Genomic DNA, 25349 nt, shown 5'->3' on the forward strand with positions numbered 1-25349 from the left:
AAGCACTGATTTTCTCAGACATACAGTACCGGCAGCCAGGGGGTCAGGCGTTCCAGCAATATGAGCAATTCACAGCTAACAAGCCCGTTCATGTGTAAACTTAGGTCACTGGAAAGGGATCTGAACTTAAAATTTGCTCAAATGTAACATACTGTAGAGGCTACAATGGCTAAAGCCATCTTTGGATGCTCTGCACATTTAAAAAAGCAAATAGTTGTAATGCTTCACCCCAGAAAACTTCAGCCAGCCCAGATTAAACAGCATGGACTGGCTGCCACTACATCAGGGAGAGCACAAGCTTGGGTTACCCATGCCATAGCTCACATAGAAGAGACAAATGCATGATATCTACAGTATAAAGCTGGGTACTCGTGTACACAATCGCCAGTGTATGCAGGAGCAATAGCCAATAAAAAAAAAGAAAAAGCTCTTTCATCACTGCTGCAACGTTCTCATCGGGAGGTTGCATCTTATGTGCTGTTTGTTATGTTTACACCTCTCAATCCCATAGAAAACTGTACACACTGAGCTGTGTCTAGGCCAGTGTGTACGGGGTCACATGGGGGTTATTATCAGGAACCCGGAGCTTGAGATGCCGGCGGTCACAATTACCAACAGCGCCATCCTGACATGCAAAATCCAGAAACCTGTTCGGCAAGTATACTAACACTAACTACCCTAACCCCCCCCCCCCCCCCCACACACACACACACACACACCTCCCGCAGCCTGACCCTAACCTTTCCCTGTGGTGCCTAACCCTAACCTCTCCACCCACCCCCTGCAGCCTAACCCTCCACCCCACAGCTTAAACCTAACCCCTCCCCCCCCCCCCTAACCCCTGCAGCCTGATCCTAACCTGGCCCGGCATGCTTACGATTGGGATGCTGGCTGTTAGGATTTTGGTGTCGGCATTGTGATGTATGACGGGGTTCCAGCTCCGGTCTTCTGACCATGTCAGGATTCCGGCGTCAGCATTCCAACTGCCAGCATCCTGACTTCCGGTATTGTGAGCAGATCCCTCACAGGGGCAGTCAAGCTGGGTACACACTACTCGGCTGACCAGAAGTGTTTCACCAAATCCACAAAGGTGGGTACCCAGCTTTAGGGAGGTCTTCAGATGATTTCAGAACAAAACAAAATAAAGGAGTCCGCAACAGACACTTTTTGTGAAATGTTGTCATATTGGTTTACTGTAAATAGCAAGTACAATGGTGTCACCTGGTGTCATGCAATGACTGTGACCCCAGGGAGAAAACCAAATACTCCTATATTGCAAGCACATTTTGTGTTTCCTAGTTGGACACAATTTCCAACCAACTCTGTCCATTAGGTTATAGGATAATGGATACAAGGAATAACCATCAAAAATTCAAGTCAAAATTTCTATCTCCTCTCATATGAAGTATAACCCTTAAGCCTACCTTTAATCTAGGGCCTACAGTTTTGCTGCCCCTGCTATTGTATCCATATTTTGCAGGAATACTCTTGTAATGTCTCTGACTGGTTTTCCTGAGCAAACTATATTATGGCTTTTAAAAAATGCAAACCAAAAATGTGAGAACTGGTCAGATTATCCAGGTGAATACATCTGCGGATAGTTAGGAGTTAATGGATGCATTATAAAGACTATACATTCTTTTGGGTAAATCCTTTTCTCCGTGGGATAAAGGACATGTAAGAAACACAGTGGCATTAGGAAGATGGTTTATTTTTCTGCATTGATGGGTTAAGCAGCCCAATAAATAAACACCATCAATTTACATATTCACTATGACACGTTTTAAACAGCGAACATAAAAAATAGGCTCTGTGTTGAATTTGTATGGATCGGTTACCTTTAAACTCCAAAATGCATAGTAATTGAGCGATTAAATTAACAAACTGTACTGCATGAGTAATATATCAAGAGCAGCAATCTACAGTTCAACCTCAGCAGTTTTACAGGCCAAAATCAGCTAGTCAGATCCGAACAGTGCCCTGCCATAAATACTGCAATGAGGGAAGAGAGAACGGATGCCGGTGACAACAAGGTCTGCGGTTCCAGTGTATCTTCTGTCTAGATAATGTCAGCTCATCATCGCAGCTTCTTTTGTTGTTGGTCGAGGTTGGAGTAGAGCTGTCAGTTGGTTAAATCTGATGCAGTTGATCTTGAGGTGAAATGATCCTTGCTAAACTGGGTATCGAGACACAAATAATTATTCCAAGAGTTTGGTGGAGAATTAACATTCATTGGAGCGAGACAACAGCATTTCCTCCTGCAGATGAAAAGGTAATTGTTGTACTGGTGCTGAGCGGCTGGCCTTGGCCTTGTGTTCACTGGTAATTTAGGGAAGGTTACAGGTTATAGAACACAAGGAGATTTGAGGCCTTTGTCGGGATGGCGCCCTTCAAGAGCTGGTGGGCTGTGGCGGCTTTTTACATGAAACAGCCTTCGAGCTATAGCCGTCGTGAGTCTCCAGCAAACAGATTAAGACTGTTAGAAGAGAACTGACCTTTAGGATTCAAATATTAATATCAAATTTTATTAGGTTTTTACTCTAGGCAAAAATATAGAACTATAACAGAGTGTTTCTAATGGGGGCTTGGAAGTGCAACACTAACCATGCAGGAAAGCCAAATCTCTACCCTTCATACACATGTAGGAGATAAATCAGGAGCACTAGCGTTAAGGGTTTCATTAATCAATTGTGGTCTGAGTCACTCCAGCGCTGCAGGGAGCTTGTGGACAATTCTCACACACACACAGAAAACTGGCAGTTTCCAGGCCGGCCTATCCTGTTCTTGAAATTGTAGACTCAATTCAAGGACATTACCATCTTTGTATCTCTGAGGATTAGCATGTTTAGCAGTTTTCTTTATAAGAAGAGACGAGGCCAGGGGGCTGGATAGTCCCTCGCTCACTGAGCCTCACACTGCAGCATTTTCTTTGGCATGACAAAACATCAACTGATGTAAAACATTGAGCCCCCTTCATGCTTCTACGTATAGTTTTCAGCTATTTTAAGAGAGCAAAGAGCATGGAATCAAAGACTCAAAATTTGGATAGTCTATGCATTGGATATTAAGGGGCATGTCTTTACTTTGAATCAAACATCAATAAATGGAAATTGGAAAATAAAAGGAACACATTTTTCATTTGAGGCTACTTTTCTTAAAGAAGAAAAATGTATAGTGTAAACAGGGCTTGTATTTACCAGATAAGCAACACACAAAGCTTTAATTATCACAAAAGCATAATTCAGTTGCTGACCTAGAACAATACTAGGCAGTATACTTGCCTACCCTCCTGGAATGGCCGTGAGGCTCCCGAAAATTGGGTGCCACTCCTGCCCTCCTGGAAAGGCGGGCAAGTCTTCTGCAGCGCCGCAGCTCCCCCGCACCCCCCAGGCCACCCACTTACAGAGAACAAGTGGGCAGTCTGAGGGAACCCTATGACGCGATTTGCTGTACAATGCTTGTAATAGTGGAACTGTATAGCGGGGGCGTGGCCATGGTGACGCAAGTGCCACGCCCCCTGTGCTGCCTCAACAGCATAGCCACACTCCTGCCACATCCCCTATGTCATGTCACGCCCGCCCCCTGCTGTGCCGTGCTGGCTGCCCTCTCCCGGAGGTGGCAGCCAGACTGCTATGCAGGGAAACGTAGCATGCAACATTGACAGGATAAGCATTTCCCATTCTGTTTCAAAGGAACTTGATTGCTACCCAACACAAGAAAAAAGAAATTCCCCCAGCACGCTCCAATGGACGATCATAAGAGACATACAGAGACATACATCCTACATAATAATAGTAATGCAGGAATCTCAGTTACATAGATATGGTAAGCCACCAGACACGGCAAGGCGTCTCTGATAATAGCAACACTTTGGGATCATACATTTATGTATATCTAAATTGAGAACTCACATGGAGGCAACGCATGAGCCTCCAATATCGCACTGCAAGGATCAGCATACCTTCCAGCTACTGATCCCATAAATGCCTCTCAGAACGATGATACACAGATTGGCAGTTGCTCAATTAAGCAACCTCCATACTGTGTAACACTTGGTTATTAGGCAGATTATCCCTGTCCATATTGAGCTATGTAGAGTGAAATGCAAGTTGTGTCATTGCTCCCACATTGCTTGCTCAGAACCAACTGAGTTATATTTACCATCATCATCCGGACACTTGCATCAGCCTTATACTAGGTGCTAAAAGAACCATTTAAAAGCATGCAAGACAACTCTGTATAGTCTGCAATTTCATCCACACACCCTCAGAGAATATTTCCTAGTGTATGTATGAACTTTTTGTGACTTTCTCTAATGTAATATTTCATATTCCATAATTCCCAATCTGATTGTCACTTAGCGCTTTTCCTTATTGGAAAACAGTTTAACTTGTGGACATTTGTTTTAAGACAAATATTTTTCAAAATACTTTAATTACTATAATTAACTGGCTACTATTCAATTACTTTGGGCCAGAATAAATGGAAGAGTGCAACAGCTAGGGAGAGTACACATTTGGTAAGCAAGTTACCATACCCATTGCCTCTGAGCATTTCTTACTAGAAGGGTCTTTAGCTTTTGTGCCAGGGAGGCTAAGCGGAAATGTTATATGAAACGTTGGAATATTAGTATCTGCATTGCACAACTGGTAGGATAATGTGACACCAATGGCAAACATGCCAAATCATATCCATCCCTACCGGCCAACATTGGGGAGCTTGTAATCGAGTTGGGGTGTGACCTTGGCATGCTAGGGACATGGAATAACATACAATGGAATAACTCCTAATCCCCACTCCACAAATTGGGGCGGATTATGGGACAGTCCCCTCAAATTGGGACTGTCCCAATGAAACTTTCCAGATAATAGGATTTTAATTACCTACTGGTAAATCCTTTTTTCGTAGTCCGTAGAGGATGCTGGGGTCCACATTAGTACCATGGGGTGTAGGGGGTCATTCTGAGTTGATCGTAGCTGTGCTAAATTTAACGGTCCGGCCACGCCTGCGTTGGCCGGACCGCTCCCCCCTAAACGGCGGCTTTACGTTGCCGTTCAGCACCCTCCCACCAAGTGGTGCCGGCGCATGCGCAGTTCCGACCTGATCGCTGCGACAAACTGCAGTGAGCGATCGGGTCGGAATTACCCCCATAGACGGGTCCACTAGGAGCCACTGGCACTTTAAGAGTTTGAGAGTGTGGGCTGGCTCCTCCCTCATTTTGAATTTGAACACCTTCAGGTAAGGGTTCAACGATTTCAAGTTCAAAATTGGTCTAACCGAACCATCCGATTTCGGTACCACAAAAAGGTTTGAATAATAACCCTTGTTTTGCATATGAGGAGGAACTGGGACAATGACCTGTGACTTTTCCAATTTTAGGATGGCTTCCTGTAGGATAGCCCTGTCTGTCAGCAAAGCTGGCAAGCCTGATTTGAAGAATCGGTGAGGCGGGAGTTCTTGAAACTCCAGCCTGTACCCCTGGGACACAATATCCTGTACCCAGGGATCCAGGCCGGATGACACCCAGACGTGGCTGAAACATCTGAGCCTCGCACCCACCAGACCGTCCTCCAGGCTTTGTGGTCTACCATCATGCTGAGGAATTTGAGGAACCAGAAGCAGGTCTCTGGTCCTGGGAGCCCGCGGGTGCAGGCTTTTTGGATTTTGCCCGACCACCTCTAAGGAAAGTGGTAGGAGGCTTGGACTTTTTTGTCCTAGTGGCCCGAAATGACTGCGGCACAGCTGAAGAAAATGGTTTCTTCGTAGAAGGTGTAGCAGAGGGAAGGAAAGGTGACTTACCCGCGGTTGCCGTGGAAATCCACGCATGCAATGCTTCCCCAAATAGAGCCTGACCTGTGTAGGGTAGGTTCTCCACACTTCTCCTGGATTCCGCGTCTGCAGACCATTGGCGTAGCCAGAGTCCCCTGCGGGCTGAGACCAACATGGAAGATATCCGTGCAGTCAGCGTACCAAGGTCTTTCATGGATTCCACCATGAACCCCGCAGAATCCTGTATGTTACGTAAAAACAATTCAATGTCACTTCTATCCATTGTATCCAAATCCTCTAGTAATGTGCCTGACCACTTTACTATGGCTTTAGAAATCCCTGCACAGGCAATAGGGGGCCTTAACGTCACTCCTGAAGCAGTGTAAATGGATTTGAGCGTAGTGTCAATCTTACAATCAGTCGGTTCTTTTAACGCGGTAGATCCAGGTACAGGTAAAACCACCTTTTCAGACAGTCTAGAGACAGATGCATCAACAATGGGTGGGTTTTCCCATTTTTTCATATCTTCCTCGGGGAAGGGAAAAGCAACCAGAACCCTTTTTGGGATTTGTAATTTTTTTCTCCGGGTTTTCCCAGGATTTCTCAAATACAGCGCTTAATTCTCTAGAAGCAGGGAAGGTTAGCGAGGCTTTCTTATTGTCAGTGAAGTAAGCCTCCTCAACCTGCTCAGGTGTTGTGTCATTTATGTTTAACACATCTCTAATGGCCTCAATTACGAGCTGCACCCCCTTAGCAAGGGATGCCGCCCCCCTCAGCACATCCCCATCACCGTCTGCAGTATCAGAATCGGTATCCGTGTCATCTTGCATAATTTGGGCAAGTGCACGTTTCTGTGGGAACATGCTAGAGGATTTTGCAGGAATAGGGACAGAGTCTGACTAAACTGCCATAGAGTTCTTTAATACCTGAGTTTCAGTCTTAGTATTAGCTACTCTAGTAGAGATCTGAGAGATCATTCCTTTGATAGAAGTTAACCACTCAGGCTCAACAATAGGGATCTGAGACAAAGCATTACAATCCTGTGTGCATGTAATGGATCCTTCCTGAGAGGAAACCTCTTCTGCAGCATATGACACAGAGTCCCTAGATATGGCTATGTGAGATATTAAACAACCACACACACACATACACACACACACACACACACACACGGAAATGTCAGACACAGTTTCCCCCCAAGTATGCCACAGAGAGACACAGAGATTGGAGCCAACCCACATACAGCGCTCTTTGAGGTAGAAATAATAAAACTACCAGTGCTGTCTGTGTATCTTAATAGACTACACAGACTTCACACAGCCCCCCCCCCCCCCCCCTCCTTCTACAACCCCCTGGTACTGCACAGGATAGCTGGAGTTGCTTGGAGGGACAGCTCTCCCTGTCAGCGTCTGTTATACAGGAACTGCAGGCAGGAAAATGGCGCTGAACGCTGCTGGGTCCACTCTGAGGAGAAGCTCTGCCCCCCGAACATGGCGCTGCTTCCCGCTCTTCATTATATTATGCTGGCCTGAGGATTTCTGCTGGCAGCGATCCGGGAACCCTGACAGGCTTGCTGACCAGTGTAGGGTATAGGCGCTGGCTCAGGGCGCCCCTCACAGCGCCGCACTATGTACCACTGAGCCCGGAGCGCAGTTAGTACTGCGCTCCCTACCCTGTTACCGCCATCTTCACACCGGCTCCCTGCTTGCCAGGGGGGCCGGTGACTCACTCGCCACTGAAGTCTTCTAGCTCTGTTAGGGGTTGGCGGCATGCTGCGGGAGTGAGCGGTTGCCTGGAGCGGCTAACGATCAGCACCTTCAGGAGCTCAGTGTCCTGTCAGCGGAGATAGTGGCTCAGACCCCGCAGGGCGGACACTAATCCCTCCCTTAGTCCCACGAAGCAGGGAGGCTGTTGCCAGCAGCCTCCCTGTAAAATAATAAACTCTAAGAAAACTTTTACTAGAGAAACGCTGGAGAGGTCCCCTAGCTATGACCGGCTCCTCCAGGCACATTTTCTAAACTGAGTCTGGTAGGCGGAGCATAGAGGGAGGAGCCAGCCCACACTCTCAAACTCTTAAAATGCCAGTGGCTCCTAGTGGACCCGTCTATAACCCATGGTACTAATGTGGACCCCAGCATCCTCTAGGACGTAAGAGAAATGTTTTTGACTGATAACACTGTGGCTGCATTGAAATGCACTGGTGCGTTAATGCTATTCTTTTATGTTATCTGATGGCCTGTAATGAACATAAGTAAAATAGTAATACAGGTTATATCTCTTAAATTTGAGGATGCTTTGGTGCAGATTTTACATTAAAGCTTACATCCTCTGATGATAATGTGGGTATGTTATCCCAGCAGCCGGGATGCCGGTGGTCACATGACCGACACTGACGATCCCGACACAGGACAGGGTAAGTATTCTACCCCTACTCAGTCCCTTACCATACTGTAACCTTAACCCTCCTGGGGTGACATCTATAACTAACCCTTTGGGGGTGGCATTGCGGTTATGGCTAACCACCCCCCAGTGCCCAACCCTCCTCTCCCCGTGCCCTGTCCCTAACCTGTGTCCTGATACCTTGAAGATATCGGCTGTCGCTGTTTCGGCGCAGGGGTTTCTAAGTAGTGTCAGGATTCTGGCGGTGGCACGACCGCCGGCAACCCAACCACCGGAATGACAAAGGCATCCCCTACTGTAAGAGTGTGTGGCCCAGCACACAATAGAAATGCACCAACTGGGTTGATATCTGAGCGTCACATTTTGCCTGTAACAGGTCCACCATTCATAGAATACTGATGAAAGCCTGATTTGGCCCATGCCTGTTCTCTATTCTCACAGTTTTATCTGCTGGTGATTCAATTATACATTTCACATTATCACGAAGGGTTATTGCTATAATGAGTCTTGTCTGTGACCTGCTTTTATTGCCCTGCCATGGGATGGGTTCGGATGGGAGTAAAGCGATGTGTCGGCCATTGTGTGGATATAATAATGTACTGTTACTTACTCTCAGTGTTCTCTGCCTTGTGCTGTGTTATGTAACCATTGACTAATCTGCTTCTGTATTGGTCTCTTCAAATCATTGGTCTTATGATGGGAAATCTATTGCATTCATCTATGCGATGGACAGTTAATGGACATGTAACTGTAGGTTAATCATAACTTGAAGCCACAGTGAGGGAAACCTTCAATTTAATTGTATGAAAAAACAGCAGCTATGTGTTTATGTTATTATTCACACACCAGATGATTTCCTAACAGTGGCGTGTGTACAGTACAGTGTATCTATTTAACTCACCGTCTGACAAAAATAGAATTGGAGATTGTCCATGATGTGCAGAGCAATAAACTAGAGGTCAATGGCATAATTTTTTTTTTTTAATATTCATTACAAAGCAAATCTCAAAATAACATTGTGGGTATGCAAAACTCAGGAAATGCCTGGTTTCACATCAATCAGTTATACAGATTGCAGACTCAGGCTTATTGGTGCCAGTTCCCAAACCAGTGCGAGAAATGCTAGTTTGTTTTGGTCAAAATGTAATACAGTAAGTATGTAACAGAATTGTACAACACAACTTATCGGATTCAGTATGATATACTGGCTGACGGGATATCGGCTGTCAGGATCCCAACAGCAGCATCCCGCCAGCCAGAATACCATTTAATACCTGAAGTGTCTCTGAGAATACAGCCATTATGTATGTTACAAGCAGTGTAACTACTACAGGCATTATAAAGAATTCACACACTAAATTAAGACCATGTGGTACTGTATATATAGTAAATACTGGGGTTGGGATCACATGACTGGCGGTCAGCATCCCGACGCCGGGATCTCGGCCGCTAGAATGCCGGCAGGGGGCTCGGTGGCTTGCTGCGCTTGCCACAGGCTCTATTCCCACTTATGGGTGTCGTAAACTTCCACGAATGGGAATAGTATCTGTGCGTCAGCATTCCAACAGTCAGCATTTCAAGCGGTCGGGATCCCGGCATTGGTATACTGACTGCCGGGATCTCGACCACCAGTAACGTGACTATATCCCAAATACTGCTAGAGCATGCAAGATAATGTACCAGATTAATTACAGCAATGCAGTGTAGTCCTGTGCAGTATAATGTAGCATATGTATAATGTAAACCTGATCCATAGAGGAGGGGACAGACCTCCTGACAGTGAGGACCACCGGGGGTTTCCCTGTAACTCTACGGACCACCTGACCCTGTACCCAATCCATCCAAGATGCAACAACGTACAAATTAGATTTAAGTGCCAGCAACTACTGTATAATTGCATGAAAGCAGACCTGTGTACAGCTACACGACTTTACAGCTGGAGGTGAAACGCGGGAGGAAGGAGGCGGTCTGATGCAGGCTGAGTAAGGGGCGTGTTCATGCAAATGTGGCTCAGGCGCACCTGCAGAAACATGCAAACAGGCCTGAAGCGCACACGCGCTACAGGGCAGGACAGGTACTGATGCAGAGCCGGATACAATGTCAGCTCTGCATATATGCAGAAACACAGTATTTTTACCTGATGCTTTTTTTAGAGTCATTTATTCTGCATCAGCTCCTGTGACCACTTCCTTATGTATTGAAACTTGCAGGTGTTCTTTCTGTGGTTATACTGTAAAAGAAATAGAAAAAACATAGGTTTGTTTCAAAGCATGAACAAAATATAGTATTTCTCAAAATATATCTCCCTTTTTAAAGGCAGAAGCAGATTTATTATCGCTATAATTTTTTTATATTGTGCCACAGATGTACACAGAGATGTACAGAGACTATTTGCCATTTATAGCAGTCACTGCCCCTGTGCAGCTGGCAGTCTACATTCCCTAACATACAAGTGCGCACACATGCACATTAATGTTAATTTTAGAAAAATCAAATTAACCTACCAGTATGTGTTTGTGGTTGTTGGAGGAAAGTGGAGCCCCTAGAGGAGTCATTGCAAATTCAAGGAGACATAGTCAGATAGGGGGGGATAATGTAGGAGATACTGTACCCTAGGCCCCACTCTGTCAGGGGTCCCCCGACCGAAGTACACTGACATCACTAGCTCTCCCTTTTGTGCAGCAGCAGAACCAGACAGCCAGAATGCAAGAAGGACAGTATGCAGTGCAGTGAGAGATGCAGGAGTATCAGGTTTCATGTGCTACTGATGGAGCTACAACCCAGAGTAGATAGAAGGGGGAGAGAGCTGTAAGTGACCCAGGGATCCCACATTCTCCTCCTCACCTGTGGTGAAATACCTTTATTAATTAAATTGTTCAACACAGGTGAATGGGGAAGTCCATGAGCAGAGCATTTTGTCCCTCCTGAATGGATCATGTTGGGAGGTATGCATAATATACACCCCTCTTCCCCCAGGCCCCCCTGTCTTAGGTGCCCCAGGGCACCCCCAAGGCTTAAGCCAGACCTACAAGAAGAACATTCAAACTTCACACCAATGGGCCATGACTGGGAATTGAACTCACGACCTCAGTACTGTAAGGCAGTGATGCTAACCAATTTTCTCTAACGTCCTAAGTGGATGCTGGGGACTCCGTAAGGACCATGGGGAATAGCGGCTCCGCAGGAGACTGGGCACATCTAAAGAAAGCTTTAGGACTATCTGGTGTGCACTGGCTCCTCCCCCCATGACCCTCCTCCAAGCCTTAGTTAGATCTCTGTGCCCGAACGAGAAGGGTGCACACTAGGGGCTCTTCTGAGCTTCTTAGTGAAAGTTTTAGTTTAGGTTTTTTATTTTCAGTGAGACCTGCTGGCAACAGGCTCACTGCATCGAGGGACTAAGGGGAGAAGAAGCGAACTCACCTGCGTGCAGAGTGGATTGGGCTTCTTAGGCTACTGGACATTAGCTCCAGAGGGACGATCACAGGCACAGCCTGGATGGGTCCCAGAGCCGCGCCGCCGGCCCCCTTACAGAGCCAGAAGGCAGAAGAGGTCCGGAAAATCGGCGGCAGAAGACGTCCTGTCTTCAACAAGGTAGCGCACAGCACTGCAGCTGTGCGCCATTGCTCTCAGCACACTTCACACTCCGGTCACTGAGGGTGCAGGGCGCTGGGGGGGAGCGCCCTGAGACGCAATAATAAACACCTTGGATGGCAAAAAAATGCATCACATATAGCTCCTGGGCTATATGGATGCATTTAACCCCTGCCAAAATACATAGAAAAACGGGAGATAAGGCCGCCGATAAGGGGGCGGAGCCTATCTCCTCAGCACACTGGCGCCATTTTCCCTCACAGCTCCGTTGGAGGGAAGCTCCCTGTCTCTCCCCTGCAGTCACTACACTACAGAAAGGGTTATAAAAGAGAGGGGGGGCACTAATTACGCGCAGTATTAAATATACAGCAGCTATAAGGGGAAAAACACTTATATAAGGTTATCCCTGTATATATATATATAGCGCTCTGGTGTGTGCTGGCAAACTCTCCCTCTGTCTCCCCAAAGGGCTAGTGGGTCCTGTCCTCTATCAGAGCATTCCCTGTGTGTGTGCTGTATGTCGGTACATTTGTGTCGACATGTATGAGGAGAAAAATGATGTGGAGACGGAGCAGATTGCCTGTAGTAGTGATGTCACCCCCTAGGGGGTCGACACCTGAGTGGATGAACTGTTGGAAGGGATTACATGACAGTGTCAGCTCTGTATAAAAGACAGTGGTTGACATGAGACAGCCGGCTACTCAGCTTGTGCCTGTCCAGACGTCTCATAGGCCGTCAGGGGCTCTAAAGCGCCCGTTACCTCAGATGGCAGATATAGACGCCGACACGGATACTGACTCCAGTGTCGACGGTGAAGAGACAAATGTGACTTCCAGTAGGGCCACACGTTACATGATTGAGGCAATGAAAAATGTTTTTACACATTTCTGATAATACGAGTACCACCAAAAAGGGGTATTATGTTCGGTGAGGAAAAACTACCTGTAGTTTTCCTGAATCTGAGAAATTAAATGAGGTGTGTGATGATGCGTGGTTTTCCCCCGATAACAACTGATAATTTCTAAAATGTTATTGGCATTATATCCTTTCCCGCCAGAGGTTAGGGTGCGTTGGGAAACACCCCCTAGGGTGGATAAAGCGCTCACACGCTTGTAAGGGCTCTACCCTCTCCTGAGATGGCCGCCCTTAAGGATCCTGCTGATAGAAAGCAGAAGGGTATCCTAAAATGTATTTACACACATACTGGTGTTATACTGCGACCAGCAATCGCCTCAGCCTGGATGTGCAGTGCTGTGTTGGCGTGGTCGGATTCCCTGACTGAAAATATTGATACCCTAGATAGGGACAGTATATTTTTGCCTATAGAGCATTTAAAAGATGCATTTCTATATATGCGTGATGCACAGCGGAATATTTGCCGACTGGCATCAAGTCTAAGTGCGTTGTCCATTTCTACCAGTAGAGGGTTATGGACACGTCAGTGGTCAGGTGATGCGTATTCCAAACGGCATTTGGAAGTATTGCCTTATTAAAGGGAAGACGCCGTATTATCAGGCGCAGTCTTTTTGTGGACAAGCGGGCAAAAGATTCCTCATTTCTGCCCCGTGACAGAGGGAGAGGAAAAAGGCTGCAGATATCAGCCAGTTCCCAGGAACAGAAACCCTCTCCCGCCTCTGCCAAGCCCTCAGTATGACGCTGGGGCTTTACAAGCAGAATCAGGCACGGTGGGGGGCCCGTCTCAATGAATTTCAGCGCGCAGTGGGCTCACTCGCAAGTAGACCCCTGGATCCTACAGGTGATATCTCAGGGGTACAAATTAGAATTCGAGACGTCTCCCCCTCGCCGTTTCCTAAAGTCGGCTTTACCGATGTCTCCTTCTGACAGGGAGACTGTTTTGGAAGCCATTCACAAGCTGTATTCCCAGCAGGTGATAACAAGGTACCCCTCCTGCAACAGGGAACGGGGTATTATTCCACACCGTTGTGGTACCGAAGCCGGACGGCTCGGTGAGACCGATTCTAAATCTAAAATCTTTGAACACTTACATACAGAGGTTCAAATTCAAGATTGAGTCACTCAGAGCAGTGATTGCGAACCTGGAAGAAGGGGACTACATGATGTCTCGGGACATCAAGGATGCTTACCTTCATGTCAAAATTTACCCTTCTCATCAAGGGTACCTCAGGTTTATGGTACAGAACTGTCACTATCAGTTCAGACGCTGCCGTATGGATGGTCCACGGCACCCCGGGTCTTTACCAAGGTAATGGCCGAAATGATGATATTCCTTCGAGGGAAGGGAATTTTAGTTATCCTTTACTTGGACGATTCCCTGATAAGGGTAAGATCCAGGGAACAGTTGGAGGTCGGTGTAGCACTATTTCAGGTAGTGTTGCGGCAGCACGATTGGATTCTCAATATTCCAAAATCGCAGCTGGTTCCGACGACTTGTCTTCTGTTCCTAGGGATGATCCTGGACACAGTCCAGAAAAAGGCTTTTCTCCCGGAAAAGAAAGCCAGGGAGTTATCCGAGCTAGTCAGGAACCTCCTAAAACCGAGCCAAGTCTCAGTGCATCAATGCACAAGGGTTCTGGGTAAAATTGTGGCTTCCTACGAAGCAATCCCATTCGGCAGATTCCACGCAAGAACTTTCCAGTGGGACCTGCTGGACAAATGGTCCGGGTCGCATCTTCAGATGCATCAGCGGATAACCCTGTCACAAAGGACAAGGGTGTCCCTCCTGTGGTGGTTGCAGAGTGCTCATCTTCTAGAGGGCCGCAGATTCGGCATTCAGGACTGGGTCCTGGTGACCACGGATGCCAGCCTGCAAGGCTGGGGAGCAGTCACACAGGGAAGGTATATCCAGGGCCTATGGTCAAGTCTGGAGACATCACTTCACATAAATATCCTGAAGCTAAGGGCCATTTACAATGCTCTAAGCTTAGCAAGACCTCTGCTTCAAGGTCAGCCGGTGTTGATCCAGTCGGACAACATCACGGCAGTCACCCACGTAAACAGACAGGGTGGCACAAGAAGCAGGAGGGCAATGGCAGAAGCTGCAAGGATTCTTCGCTGGGCGGAAAATCATGTGATAGCACTGTCAGCAGTATTCATTCCGGGAGTGGACAACTGGGAAGCAGACTTCCTCAGCACGACTTCCTCCCGGGAGAGTGGGGACTTCACCCAGAAGTCTTCCACATGATTATACACCGTTGGGAAAAACTCGACAGGTATTGCGCCAGGTCAAGGGACCCTCAGGCAATAGCTGTAGACGTTCTGGTAACACCGTGGGTGTACCAGTCAGTGTATGTGTTCCCTCCTCTGCCTCTCATACCCAAGGTACTGAGATTGATAAGATGGAGAGGAGTAAGCACTATATTCGTGGCTCCGGATTGGCCAAGAAGGACTTGGTAACCGGAACTTCAAGAGATGCTCACGGAGGATCCGTGGCCTCTACCTCTAAGAAGGGACCTGCTCCAGCAAGGACCCTGTCTGTTCCAAGACTTACCGCGGCTGCGTTTGACGGCATGGCGGTTGAACGCCGGATCCTGAAGGAAAAAAGGCATTCCGGATGAAGTCATCCCTATCCTGATCAAAGCCAGGAAGGATGTAACCGCAAAACATTATCACCGCATTTGGCGAAAATATGTTGCGTGGTGCGAGGCCAGTAAGGCCCGACGGAGGAAATTCAACTGGGTCGATTCCTACATTTCCTGCAAACAGGAGTGTCTATTGGGGTCCATTAAGGTTCAAATTTCGGCTCTGTCAATTTTCTTCCAAAAAGAACTAGCTTCAGTCCCTGAAGTTCAGACGTTTGTAAAAGGGGTACTGCATATACAGCCTCCTTTTGTGCCTCCAGTGGCACTTTGGGATCTCAATGTGGTTTTTGGGTTCCAAAAGTCACATTGGTTGAACCACTTAAATCTGTGGAGTTAAAATATCTCACATGGAAAGTGGTCATGCTGTTGGCCCTGGCCTGGGCCAGGCGCGTGTCAGAATTGGCGGCTTTATCCTGTAAAAGCCCTTATCTGATTTTCCATTCGGACAGGGCGGAATTGAGGACTCGTCCTCAGTTTCTCCCTAAGGTGGTTTTCAGCGTTTCACCTGAACCAACCTATTGTGGTGCCTGCGGCTACTAGGGACTTGGAGAACTCCAAGTTGCTAGACGTTGTCAGGGCCCTGAAAATATATGTTTCCAGGACGGCTGGAGTCAGGAAAACTGACTCGCTGTTTATCCTGTATGCACCCAACAAGCTGGGTGCTCCTGCTTCTAAGCAGACTATTGCTCGTTGGATTTGTAGTACAATTCAGCTTGCACATTCTGTGGCAGGCCTGCCACAGCCAAAAATCTGTAAATGCCCACTCCACAAGGAAGGGGGCTCATCTTGGGCGGCTGCCCGAGGGGTCTCGGCTTTACAACTTTGCCGAGCTGCTACTTGGTCAGGAGCAAATACGTTTGTAAAATTCTACAAAATTGATACCCTGGCTGAGGAGGACCTGGAGTTCTCTCATTTGGTGCTGCAGAGTCATCCGCACTCTCCCGCCCGTTTGGGAGCTTTGGTATAATCCCCATGGTCCTTACGGAGTCCCCAGCATCCACTTAGGACGTTAGAGAAAATAAGAATTTACTTACCGATAATTCTATTTCTCGTAGTCCGTAGTGGATGCTGGGCGCCCATCCCAAGTGCGGATTGTCTGCAATACTGGTACATAGTTATTGTTACCAAAAAATCGGGTTATTGCTGTAGTGAGCCATCTTTTCTAGAGGCTCCTCTGTTATCATGCTGTTAACTGGGTTCAGATCACAAGTTGTACAGTGTGATGGGTGTGGCTGGTATGAGTCTTACCCGGGATTCAAAATCCTTCCTTATTGTGTACGCTCGTCCGGGCACAGTATCCTAACTGAGGCTTGGAGGAGGGTCATGGGGGGAGGAGCCAGTGCACACCAGATAGTCCTAAAGCTTTCTTTAGATGTGCCCAGTCTCCTGCGGAGCCGCTATTCCCCATGGTCCTTACGGAGTCCCCAGCATCCACTACGAACTACGAGAAATAGAATTATCGGTAAGTAAATTCTTATTATTTATTTGTGAACCTACCTGCTGCCGATTATAGAGTAGTAATGAAAAACGCACCCAGCACATGTATTGTAAATGCAGGAGTCTGTAGTTTGCCAGCTACACCAGTGTCTGATTTACAGCCCCATACAGAATCACTTAACAGAAGACCTTTCTATATCACCAGAGTGGCAGACACTAGGAAGGGAGAGATGAATTTTATGTTACTACAACCTCAGAAGCCACTTATAAGCTGCTAGTAGCTGGTGTGTTGTGGTGTTTGGTCCATGACAACCAATTATAATGTACAGTCTATGGGGGTAATTCTGAGTTGATCGCAGCAGCAATTTTGTTAGCAGTTGGGCAAAACCATGTGCTCTGCAGGGGGGGCAGATGTAACATATGCAGAGAGAGTTAGATTTGGGTGGGTTATTTTGTTTCTGTGCAGGGTAAATACTGGCTGCTTTATTTTTACACTGCAATTTAGATTTCAGTTTGAATACACCACACCCAAATCTAACTCTCTCTGCACATGTTATATCTGCCTCCCCTGCAGTGCACATGGTTTTGCCCAACTGCTAACAAAATTGCTGCTGCGATCAACTCAGAATTAGGCCCAATAAGTAGAATCCTCTGTCTCGCTCCTCCGTACTCTCAGGGTGGCTTCTCGCTTCTGTTATGCTATATGGTACAGAGACATACAGATACATTTTGTTATTCAGGTTATTGTTTTTGCATTCTACATAGCTGAAGGGACAGGCTGAGAAATCAATATCTTTGCAGAATGAATCATAATGCAGTGTTATGAATGAATGAAATATGTGATGATGTCTGTAATTGTTTCAGGTGTATGATAAATGATCCGACAACTGCTGTAATGCTTACACAATTGTATTCTGTTCATATGTTCTTAGATGGGCAGTGAAAAAAGGATCAAAGCGGAGCGATGGCGGATCACGGAGGGCAGCGGAGGAGGTGGCAGAACAGAAGGCGAGGAGGCTAGCGGTGACTGTGACGACGAGGATGGCTGTCAAGGGTCTGGTGACAATTTAGACATAGGTAAGTAACAGTGACACTTATATTATGCTGTTGGTACAGATTACGTAATTTATTCATGCATTAAGTACTGCAGGTGTTTACAGATCACGCCGTTCACCTAAGCCAAATGTGCACCGTTAATTTATTGTGTGCATCTGTAAATCATTCAGAACACAAATAAATTGAACAACAAGAAAATCAGGTCACTGGAGTTATAGCAATTATTAGGTGTGCCAGGATGATAGAGGCCAGGGGCTAAATGTAACAGGATGCGAAATGACGGAGGTGTGAGAATTCCACTATTCACTATTTTTTATACGTGTGTGATACTCTTAACAGACACCGGCATCCCAACAATGAGAATGCCGATAGGGGATAGGGTAATTATTTTACCCATCCTCTGTGCCCTACCCTAACCCGCCTGGGGTGACTCAGGGGGTGGCGGCTAGGTCTAAACCTCCCTCCCCCCCTCTAGTCCTTAACCCAAACACCCCCCTCCCTGGGCCTTAACCCTTACAGTGACCCCGGTACTTACCTTCGGGATTCCACGTGGTGTCGGGATTCTGGTGCCAGTCACATGACCGCTGGCATCCCAACTGCCGTGATGCTAACCTCATCCCCTTTATACCACTATCTTTAGACCACTATCATTCTTTAGACCACTATCATTCTTAGGCCAGGTGAATCAAAATGAATACCTGCCAACATTGGCAATTACAATATTAGAGCAGGTTAGACTCCACCCGCAATCTTACAAAAGGAAATCCTGGATCCTGTGGAGACAGACCATGGGGCAGATGTATTAACCTGGAGAAGGCATAAGGTAGTGATAAACCAGTGTTATGTGCAAGGTGATAAACGAACCAGCCAATCAGCTCCAATATGTAAATTAACAATTAGGAGCTGATTGGCTGGTGCATTTATCACCTTGCACATAGCACTGGTTTATCACTTCCTTATGCCTTCTCCAGGTTAATACATCTGCCCCCATGTTCCATACAAGCAGGTGGTGTAGAACTATTTAGACCAGTGCTACTTAATGACCTGTAGACTAGTCTGTTAAAGCTGTCAATATTCTAAAGAATGTTTAAAAGACATCACTGTTGGCCAAATTATTACTAACCTTATGATAATGTGCTATTCAAGTGAGCTAGGTCATTAAACACATTGTGGGGTAGGCCATGCGTTCAGGGCAGGTACAGATGGGTTACTTTTTATTGTACATGGTGAAATGATGTATACGTGTCTTCTCTGGACGATATCTTTAGGGGACTCTTGTTACACTAGACTAGAGGATCATTTACCAACCACAAAAGTGCAGAGCAATTACTTTACTCTTTTCTGGTGTCACCACAGGTTCTGCTCCAGGGCAGTGTCGGACTGGGGCATAAAGGCCTCATCCGGGGAATGCAGTGGTAGAGCATCTAGGGCCTAATGCAGACCTGATCGTAGCAGCAAATGTGTTAGCTAATGGGCAAAACCATGTGCACTGCAGGTGGGGCAGATATAACATGTGCAGAGAGAGTTAGATTTGGGTGGGTTATATTGTTTCTGTACAGGGTAAATACTGGCTGCTTTATTTTTACACTGCAATTTAGATTTCAGTTTGAACACACCTGACCCAAATCTAACTCTCTGCACACGTTACACCTGCCCCCCCCCCCCCCCCCCCCCCCCACGCAGTGCACGTGCTTTTGCCCATCTGCGAACAAGGTTACTGCTACGATCAGGTCTGAATTAGGCCCCTAGTTTTATGGGGAAGTGAGTGGCCAGAGGAGTTGGGCAGACTAAGAGGGTTATAAGTACAGATATATAAGATAAAGAGGCACAAAGGATGCATGGAAATGGGCGTAGCCTTCTATAATTAAAATCTGATGCATTTTGCACCTTTCATTTGCATTTCTGTGAAAAAGTGCATTTTCATGTCGTCAATGTAATATGATGCATCAGACACACAAAAGTGAAAATTAATAAAGATAATCCTGTAGTTCCCTCACTACTAATGCAAACTATACACTAAACTAAACAATGTTTCTCTATCGTCCTAAGTGGATGCTGGGGTTCCTGAAAGGACCATGGGGAATAGCGGCTCCGCAGGAGACAGGGCACAAAAGTAAAGCTTTTACAGGTCAGGTGGTGTGTACTGGCTCCTCCCCCTATGACCCTCCTCCAGTTAGATTTTTGTGCCCGGCCGAGAAGGGTGCAATTCTAGGTGGCTCTCATAAAGAGCTGCTTAGAGAGTTTAGCTTAGGTTTTTTATTTTACAGTGATTCCTGCTGGCAACAGGATCACTGCAACGAGGGACAGAGGGGAGAAGAAGTGAACTCACCTGCGTGCAGGATGGATTGGCTTCTTGGCTACTGGACATGAAGCTCCAGAGGGACGATCACAGGTACAGCCTGGATGGTCACCGGAGCCACGCCGCCGGCCCCCTCACAGATGCTGAAGCAAGAAGAGGTCCAGAATCGGCGGCTGAAGACTCCTGCAGTCTTCTTAAGGTAGCGCACAGCACTGCAGCTGTGCGCCATTTTCCTCTCAGCACACTTCACACGGCAGTCACTGAGGGTGCAGGGCGCTGGGGGGGGGGCACCCTGGGAGGCAAATGAAAACCTTTAAAAAGGCTAAAAATACCTCACATATAGCCCCAGAGGCTATATGGAGATATTTACCCCTGCCTAAATGTACTAAATAGCGGGAGACGAGCCCGCCGGAAAAGGGGCGGGGCCTATCTCCTCAGCACACGGCGCCATTTTCTGTCACAGCTCCGCTGGTCAGGAAGGCTCCCAGGTCTCTCCCCTGCACTGCACTACAGAAACAGGGTACAACAGAGAGGGGGGGCAAAATAAATGGCTATATATATTAATATAAAAGCAGCTATAAGGGAGCACTTAATCATAAGGCTATCCCTGTCATATATAGCGCTTTTTGGTGTGTGCTGGCAGACTCTCCCTCTGTCTCCCCAAAGGGCTAGTGGGTCCTGTCTTCGTATAGAGCATTCCCTGTGTGTCTGCTGTGTGTCGGTACGTGTGTGTCGACATGTATGAGGACGTTATTGGTGTGGAGGCGGAGCAATTGCCAAATATGAGGATGTCACCTCCTAGGGGGTCGACACCAGAATGGATGCCTTTATTTGTGGAATTACGGGATAGCGTCAACTCGCTTAAGCAGTCGTTTGCCGACATGAGGCGGCCGGACACTCAATTAGTGCCTGTCCAGGCGCCTCAAACACCGTCAGGGGCTGTAAAACGCCCCTTGCCTCAGTCGGTCGACACAGACCCAGACACAGGCACTGATTCCGGTGGTGAAGGTGACGAATCAACCGTATTTTCCAGTAGGGCCACACGTTATATGATTTTGGCAATAAAGGAGATGTTACATTTAGCTGATACTACAGGTACCACTAAACAGGGTATTATGTGGGGTGTGAAAAAACTACCAGTAGTTTTTACCGAATCAGAAGAATTAAATGACGTGTGTGATGAAGCGTGGGGTGCCCCGATAAAAAACTGCTAATTTCAAAGAAGTTATTGGCTTTATACCCTTTCCCGCCAGAGGTTAGGGAGCGCTGGGAAACACCTCCTAGGGTGGACAAAGCGCTAACACGCTTATCAAAACAAGTGGCGTTACCCTCTCCTGAGACGGCCGCACTTAAAGATCCATCAGATAGGAGGATGGAAAATATCCAAAAAGGTATATACACACATGCAGATGTTATACTACGACCAGCTATTGCGACTGCCTGGATGTGCAGTGCTGGGGTAGTTTGGTCAGAGTCCCTGATCGAAAATATTGATACCCTGGACAGGGACAATATTTTACTGTCGTTAGAACAAATAAAGGATGCATTTCTTTATATGCGTGATGCACAGAGAGATATCTGCACACTGGCATCACGGGTAAGTGCTATGTCCATTTCGGCCAGAAGAGCTTTATGGACACGACAGTGGACAGGCGATGCGTAGAGGAGTTATTTGGGGTCGGTCTATCGGATTGGTGGCCACGGCTACGGCCGGGAAATCCACCTTTCTACCTCAAGTCACTCTCCAACAGAAAAAGGCACCGACCTTTCAACCGCAGCCCTTTCGTTCCTTTAAAAATAAGAGAGCAAAGGGCTATTCATATCTGCCACGAGGCAGAGGACGAGGGAAGAGACAGCAACAGGCAGCTCCTTCCCAGGAACAGAAGCCCTCCCCGGCTTCTACAAAAGCCTCAGCATGACGCTGGGGCTTCGCAAGCGGACTCGGGGGCGGTAGGCGGTCGTCTCAAGAATTACAGCGCGCAGTGGGCTCACTCGCAGGTAAATCCCTGGATCCTGCAGATAATATCTCAGGGGTACAGGTTGAAATTAGAGACAGAGCCACCTCGCCGTTTCCTGAAGTCTGCTTTACCAACGTCCCCCTCAGAAAGGGAGACGGTTTTGGAAGCCATTCACAAGCTGTATTCTCAGCAGGTGATAGTCAAGGTACCTCTTCTACAACAAGGGAAGGGGTATTATTCCACTCTTTTTGTGGTACCGAAGCCGGATGGCTCGGTAAGGCCTATTCTAAATCTGAAGTCCTTGAACCTGTACATAAAGAAGTTCAAGTTCAAGATGGAGTCACTCAGAGCAGTGATAGCGAACCTGGAAGAAGGGGACTTTATGGTATCCTTGGACATCAAGGATGCGTATCTCCACGTTTCAATTACCCCTCACACCAGGGGTACCTCAGGTTCGTTGTACAAAACTGTCACTATCAGTTTCAGACGCTGCCGTTTGGTTTGTCCACGGCACCTCGGGTCTTTACAAAGGTAATGGCCGAGATAATATTTCTTCTTCGAAGAAAAGGCGTATTAATTATCCCATACTTGGACGATCTCCTAATAAGGGCAAGGTCCAGAGAACAGCTAGAGATGGGTTTAGCACTATCTCAAGAGGTGCTAAAGCAGCACGGATGGATTCTGAATATTCCAAAATCCCAATTAATGCCGACAACTCGTCTGCTGTTCCTGGGGATGATTCTGGACACAGTTCAGAAAAAGGTTTTTCTTCCCGAAGAAAAAGCCAAGGAGTTATCTGACCTGGTCAGGAACCTCCTAAAACCAGGAAAGGTGTCTGTACATCAATGCACAAGAGTCCTGGGAAAAAATGGTAGCTTCTTACGAAGCAATCCCTTTCGGCAGATTCCATGCAAAGGGAGCTGCTGGACAAATGGTCAGGGTCGCATCTTCAGATGCACCTGCGGATAACCCTGTCGCCGAGGACAAGGGTATCCTTTCTGTGGTGGTTGCAGGAGGCTCATCTATTGGAGGGCCGCAGATTCGGCATGCAGGATTGGATCCTGGTGACCACGGATGCCAGCCTGAGAGGCTGGGGAGAAGTCACACAGGAAAAAAAAAAAAAATTTCCAGGGAGTGTGGTCGAGCCTGAAAAAGTCTCTTCACATAAGCATTCTGGAACTAAGAGCAATCTACAATGCTCTAAGCCAGGCGGAACCTCTGCTTCAAGGAAGACCGGTGTTGATCCAGTCGGACAACATCACGGCAGTCGCCCATGTAAACAGACAGGGCGGCACAAGAAGCAGGAGGGCAATGGCAGAAGCTGCCAGGATCCTTCGCTGGGCGGAGAATCACGTGATAGCACTGTCAGCAGTATTCATCCCGGGCGTGGACAACTGGGAAGCAGACTTCCTCAGCAGACACGACCTTCACCCGGGAGAGTGGGGACTTCATCCAGAAGTCTTCCACATGCTATTAAACCGTTGGGTAAAACCAATGGTGGACATGATGGCGTCTCGCCTCAACAAAACACTGGACAGGTATTGCGCCAGGTCAAGAGATCCGCAGGCAATAGCTGTGGACGCGCTGGTAACACCTTGGGTGTACCAGTCGGTATATGTGTTTCCTCCTCTGCCTCTCATACCAAAGGTATTGAGGATTATACGGCAAAGAGGAGTAAGACTAGTGGCTCCGGATTGGCCAAGAAGAACTTGGTACCCGGAACTTCAAGAGATGGTCACGGACGATCCGTGGCCTCTACTTCTGAGAAGGGACCTGCTTCAGCAGGGTCCTTGTCTTTTTCAAGACTTACCGCGGCTGCGTTTGACGGCATGGCGTTTGAATGCCAGATCCTAAAAGGAAAAGGCATTCCAGAAGAAGTCATTCCTACCTTGATAAAGGCAAGGTAGGAAGTCACCGCGAAGCATTATCGCCGTATTGGGCGAAAATATGTTGCGTGGTGCGAGCAGCGGAGTGCTCCGATGGAGGAATTTCAACTGGGTCGTTTTCCTACATTTCCTGCAATCAGGATTGTCTTTGGGTCTCAAATTGGGATCTATTAAGGTTCAAATTTCGGCCCTATCAATATTCTTCCAAAAAGAATTGGCCTCGGTCCCTGAGGTCCAGATTTTTATCAAAGGAGTACTGCATATACAGCCTCCTGTGGTGCCTAAGGTGGCACCGTGGGATCTAAATGTAGTTTTAGATTTCCTCAAATCCAATTGGTTTGAACCACTAAAGAATGTGGATTTGAAATATCTCACATGGAAAGTGACTATGTTACTGGCCCTGGCTTCGGCCGGGAGAGTATCTGAACTGGCGGCTTTGTTTTATAAAAGCACTTATTTAATTTTCCATTCGACATAGGGCAGAGCTGCGGACGCGTCCGCATTTTCTCCCTAAGGTGGTATCAGCGTTTCACCTGAACCAGCCTATTGTAGTGCCTGCGGCTACAGACGACTTGAAGGACTCCAAGTTGTTGGACGTTGTCAGAGCCTTAAAAATATACATTTAAAGGACGGCTGGAGTCAGAAAATCTGACTCGCTGTTTATACTGTATGCACCCAACAAGTTGGGTGCACCTGCTTCTAAGCAGTCGATTGCTCGTTGGATTTGTAACAAAATTCAACTTGTACATTCTGTGGCAGGCCTGCCACAGCCTAAATCTGTTAAGGCCCATTCCGCAAGGAAGGTGGGCTCATCTTGGGCGGCTGCCCGAGGGGTCTCGGCATTACAACTCTGCCGAGCAGCTACGTGGTCAGGGGAGAACACGTTTGTAAATTTTTGCAAATTTGATACCCTGGCAAAGGAGGACCTGGAGTTCTCTCATTCGGTGCTGCAGAGTCATCCGCACTCTCCCGCCCGTTTGGGAGCTTTGGTATAATCCCCATGGTCCTTTCAGGAACCCCAGCATCCACTTAGGACGATAGAGAAAATAAGAATTTACTTACCGATAATTCTATTTCTCGGAGTCCGTAGTGGATGCTGGGCGCCCATCCCAAGTGCGGATTATCTGCAATACTTGTACATAGTTATTGTTAACTAATTCGGGTTATTGTTTAGGAAGCCATCTTTCAGAGGCTCCTCTGTTATCATACTGTTAACTGGGTTTAGATCACAAGTTGTACGGTGTGATTGGTGTGGCTGGTATGAGTCTTACCCGGGATTCAAAATCCTCCCTTATTGTGTACGCTCGTCCGGGCACAGTACCTAACTGGAGTCTGGAGGAGGGTCATAGGGGGAGGAGCCAGTACACACCACCTGACCTGTAAAAGCTTTACT

General features: G+C 47.3%; 1 protein-coding gene and 1 long non-coding RNA gene across 4 annotated transcripts in view; one reads left to right on the forward strand and one right to left on the reverse strand.

The window, feature by feature from the left end:
* LOC134909157 (glypican-5-like) overlaps nucleotides 1-25349 on the forward strand; it is a 437429-nt gene that overhangs the window by 345144 nt on the left and 66936 nt on the right. For all 3 annotated transcript variants that reach the window (XM_063915669.1, XM_063915671.1, XM_063915672.1), the window contains one exon: nucleotides 17690-17834. In XM_063915669.1, coding sequence (XP_063771739.1) covers nucleotides 17690-17834 — 145 coding nt within the window. The remainder of the gene's footprint in view (nucleotides 1-17689; nucleotides 17835-25349) is intronic.
* LOC134909158 (uncharacterized) overlaps nucleotides 1-25349 on the reverse strand; it is a 155751-nt gene that overhangs the window by 87943 nt on the left and 42459 nt on the right. The window contains exon 2 of the long non-coding RNA XR_010175859.1: nucleotides 10307-10399. This is a non-coding gene — a long non-coding RNA (uncharacterized LOC134909158). The remainder of the gene's footprint in view (nucleotides 1-10306; nucleotides 10400-25349) is intronic.

The sequence above is a fragment of the Pseudophryne corroboree genome, chromosome 4, assembly GCF_028390025.1.
Source record: "Pseudophryne corroboree isolate aPseCor3 chromosome 4, aPseCor3.hap2, whole genome shotgun sequence".
NCBI classification, from domain to species: domain Eukaryota; kingdom Metazoa; phylum Chordata; class Amphibia; order Anura; family Myobatrachidae; genus Pseudophryne; species Pseudophryne corroboree.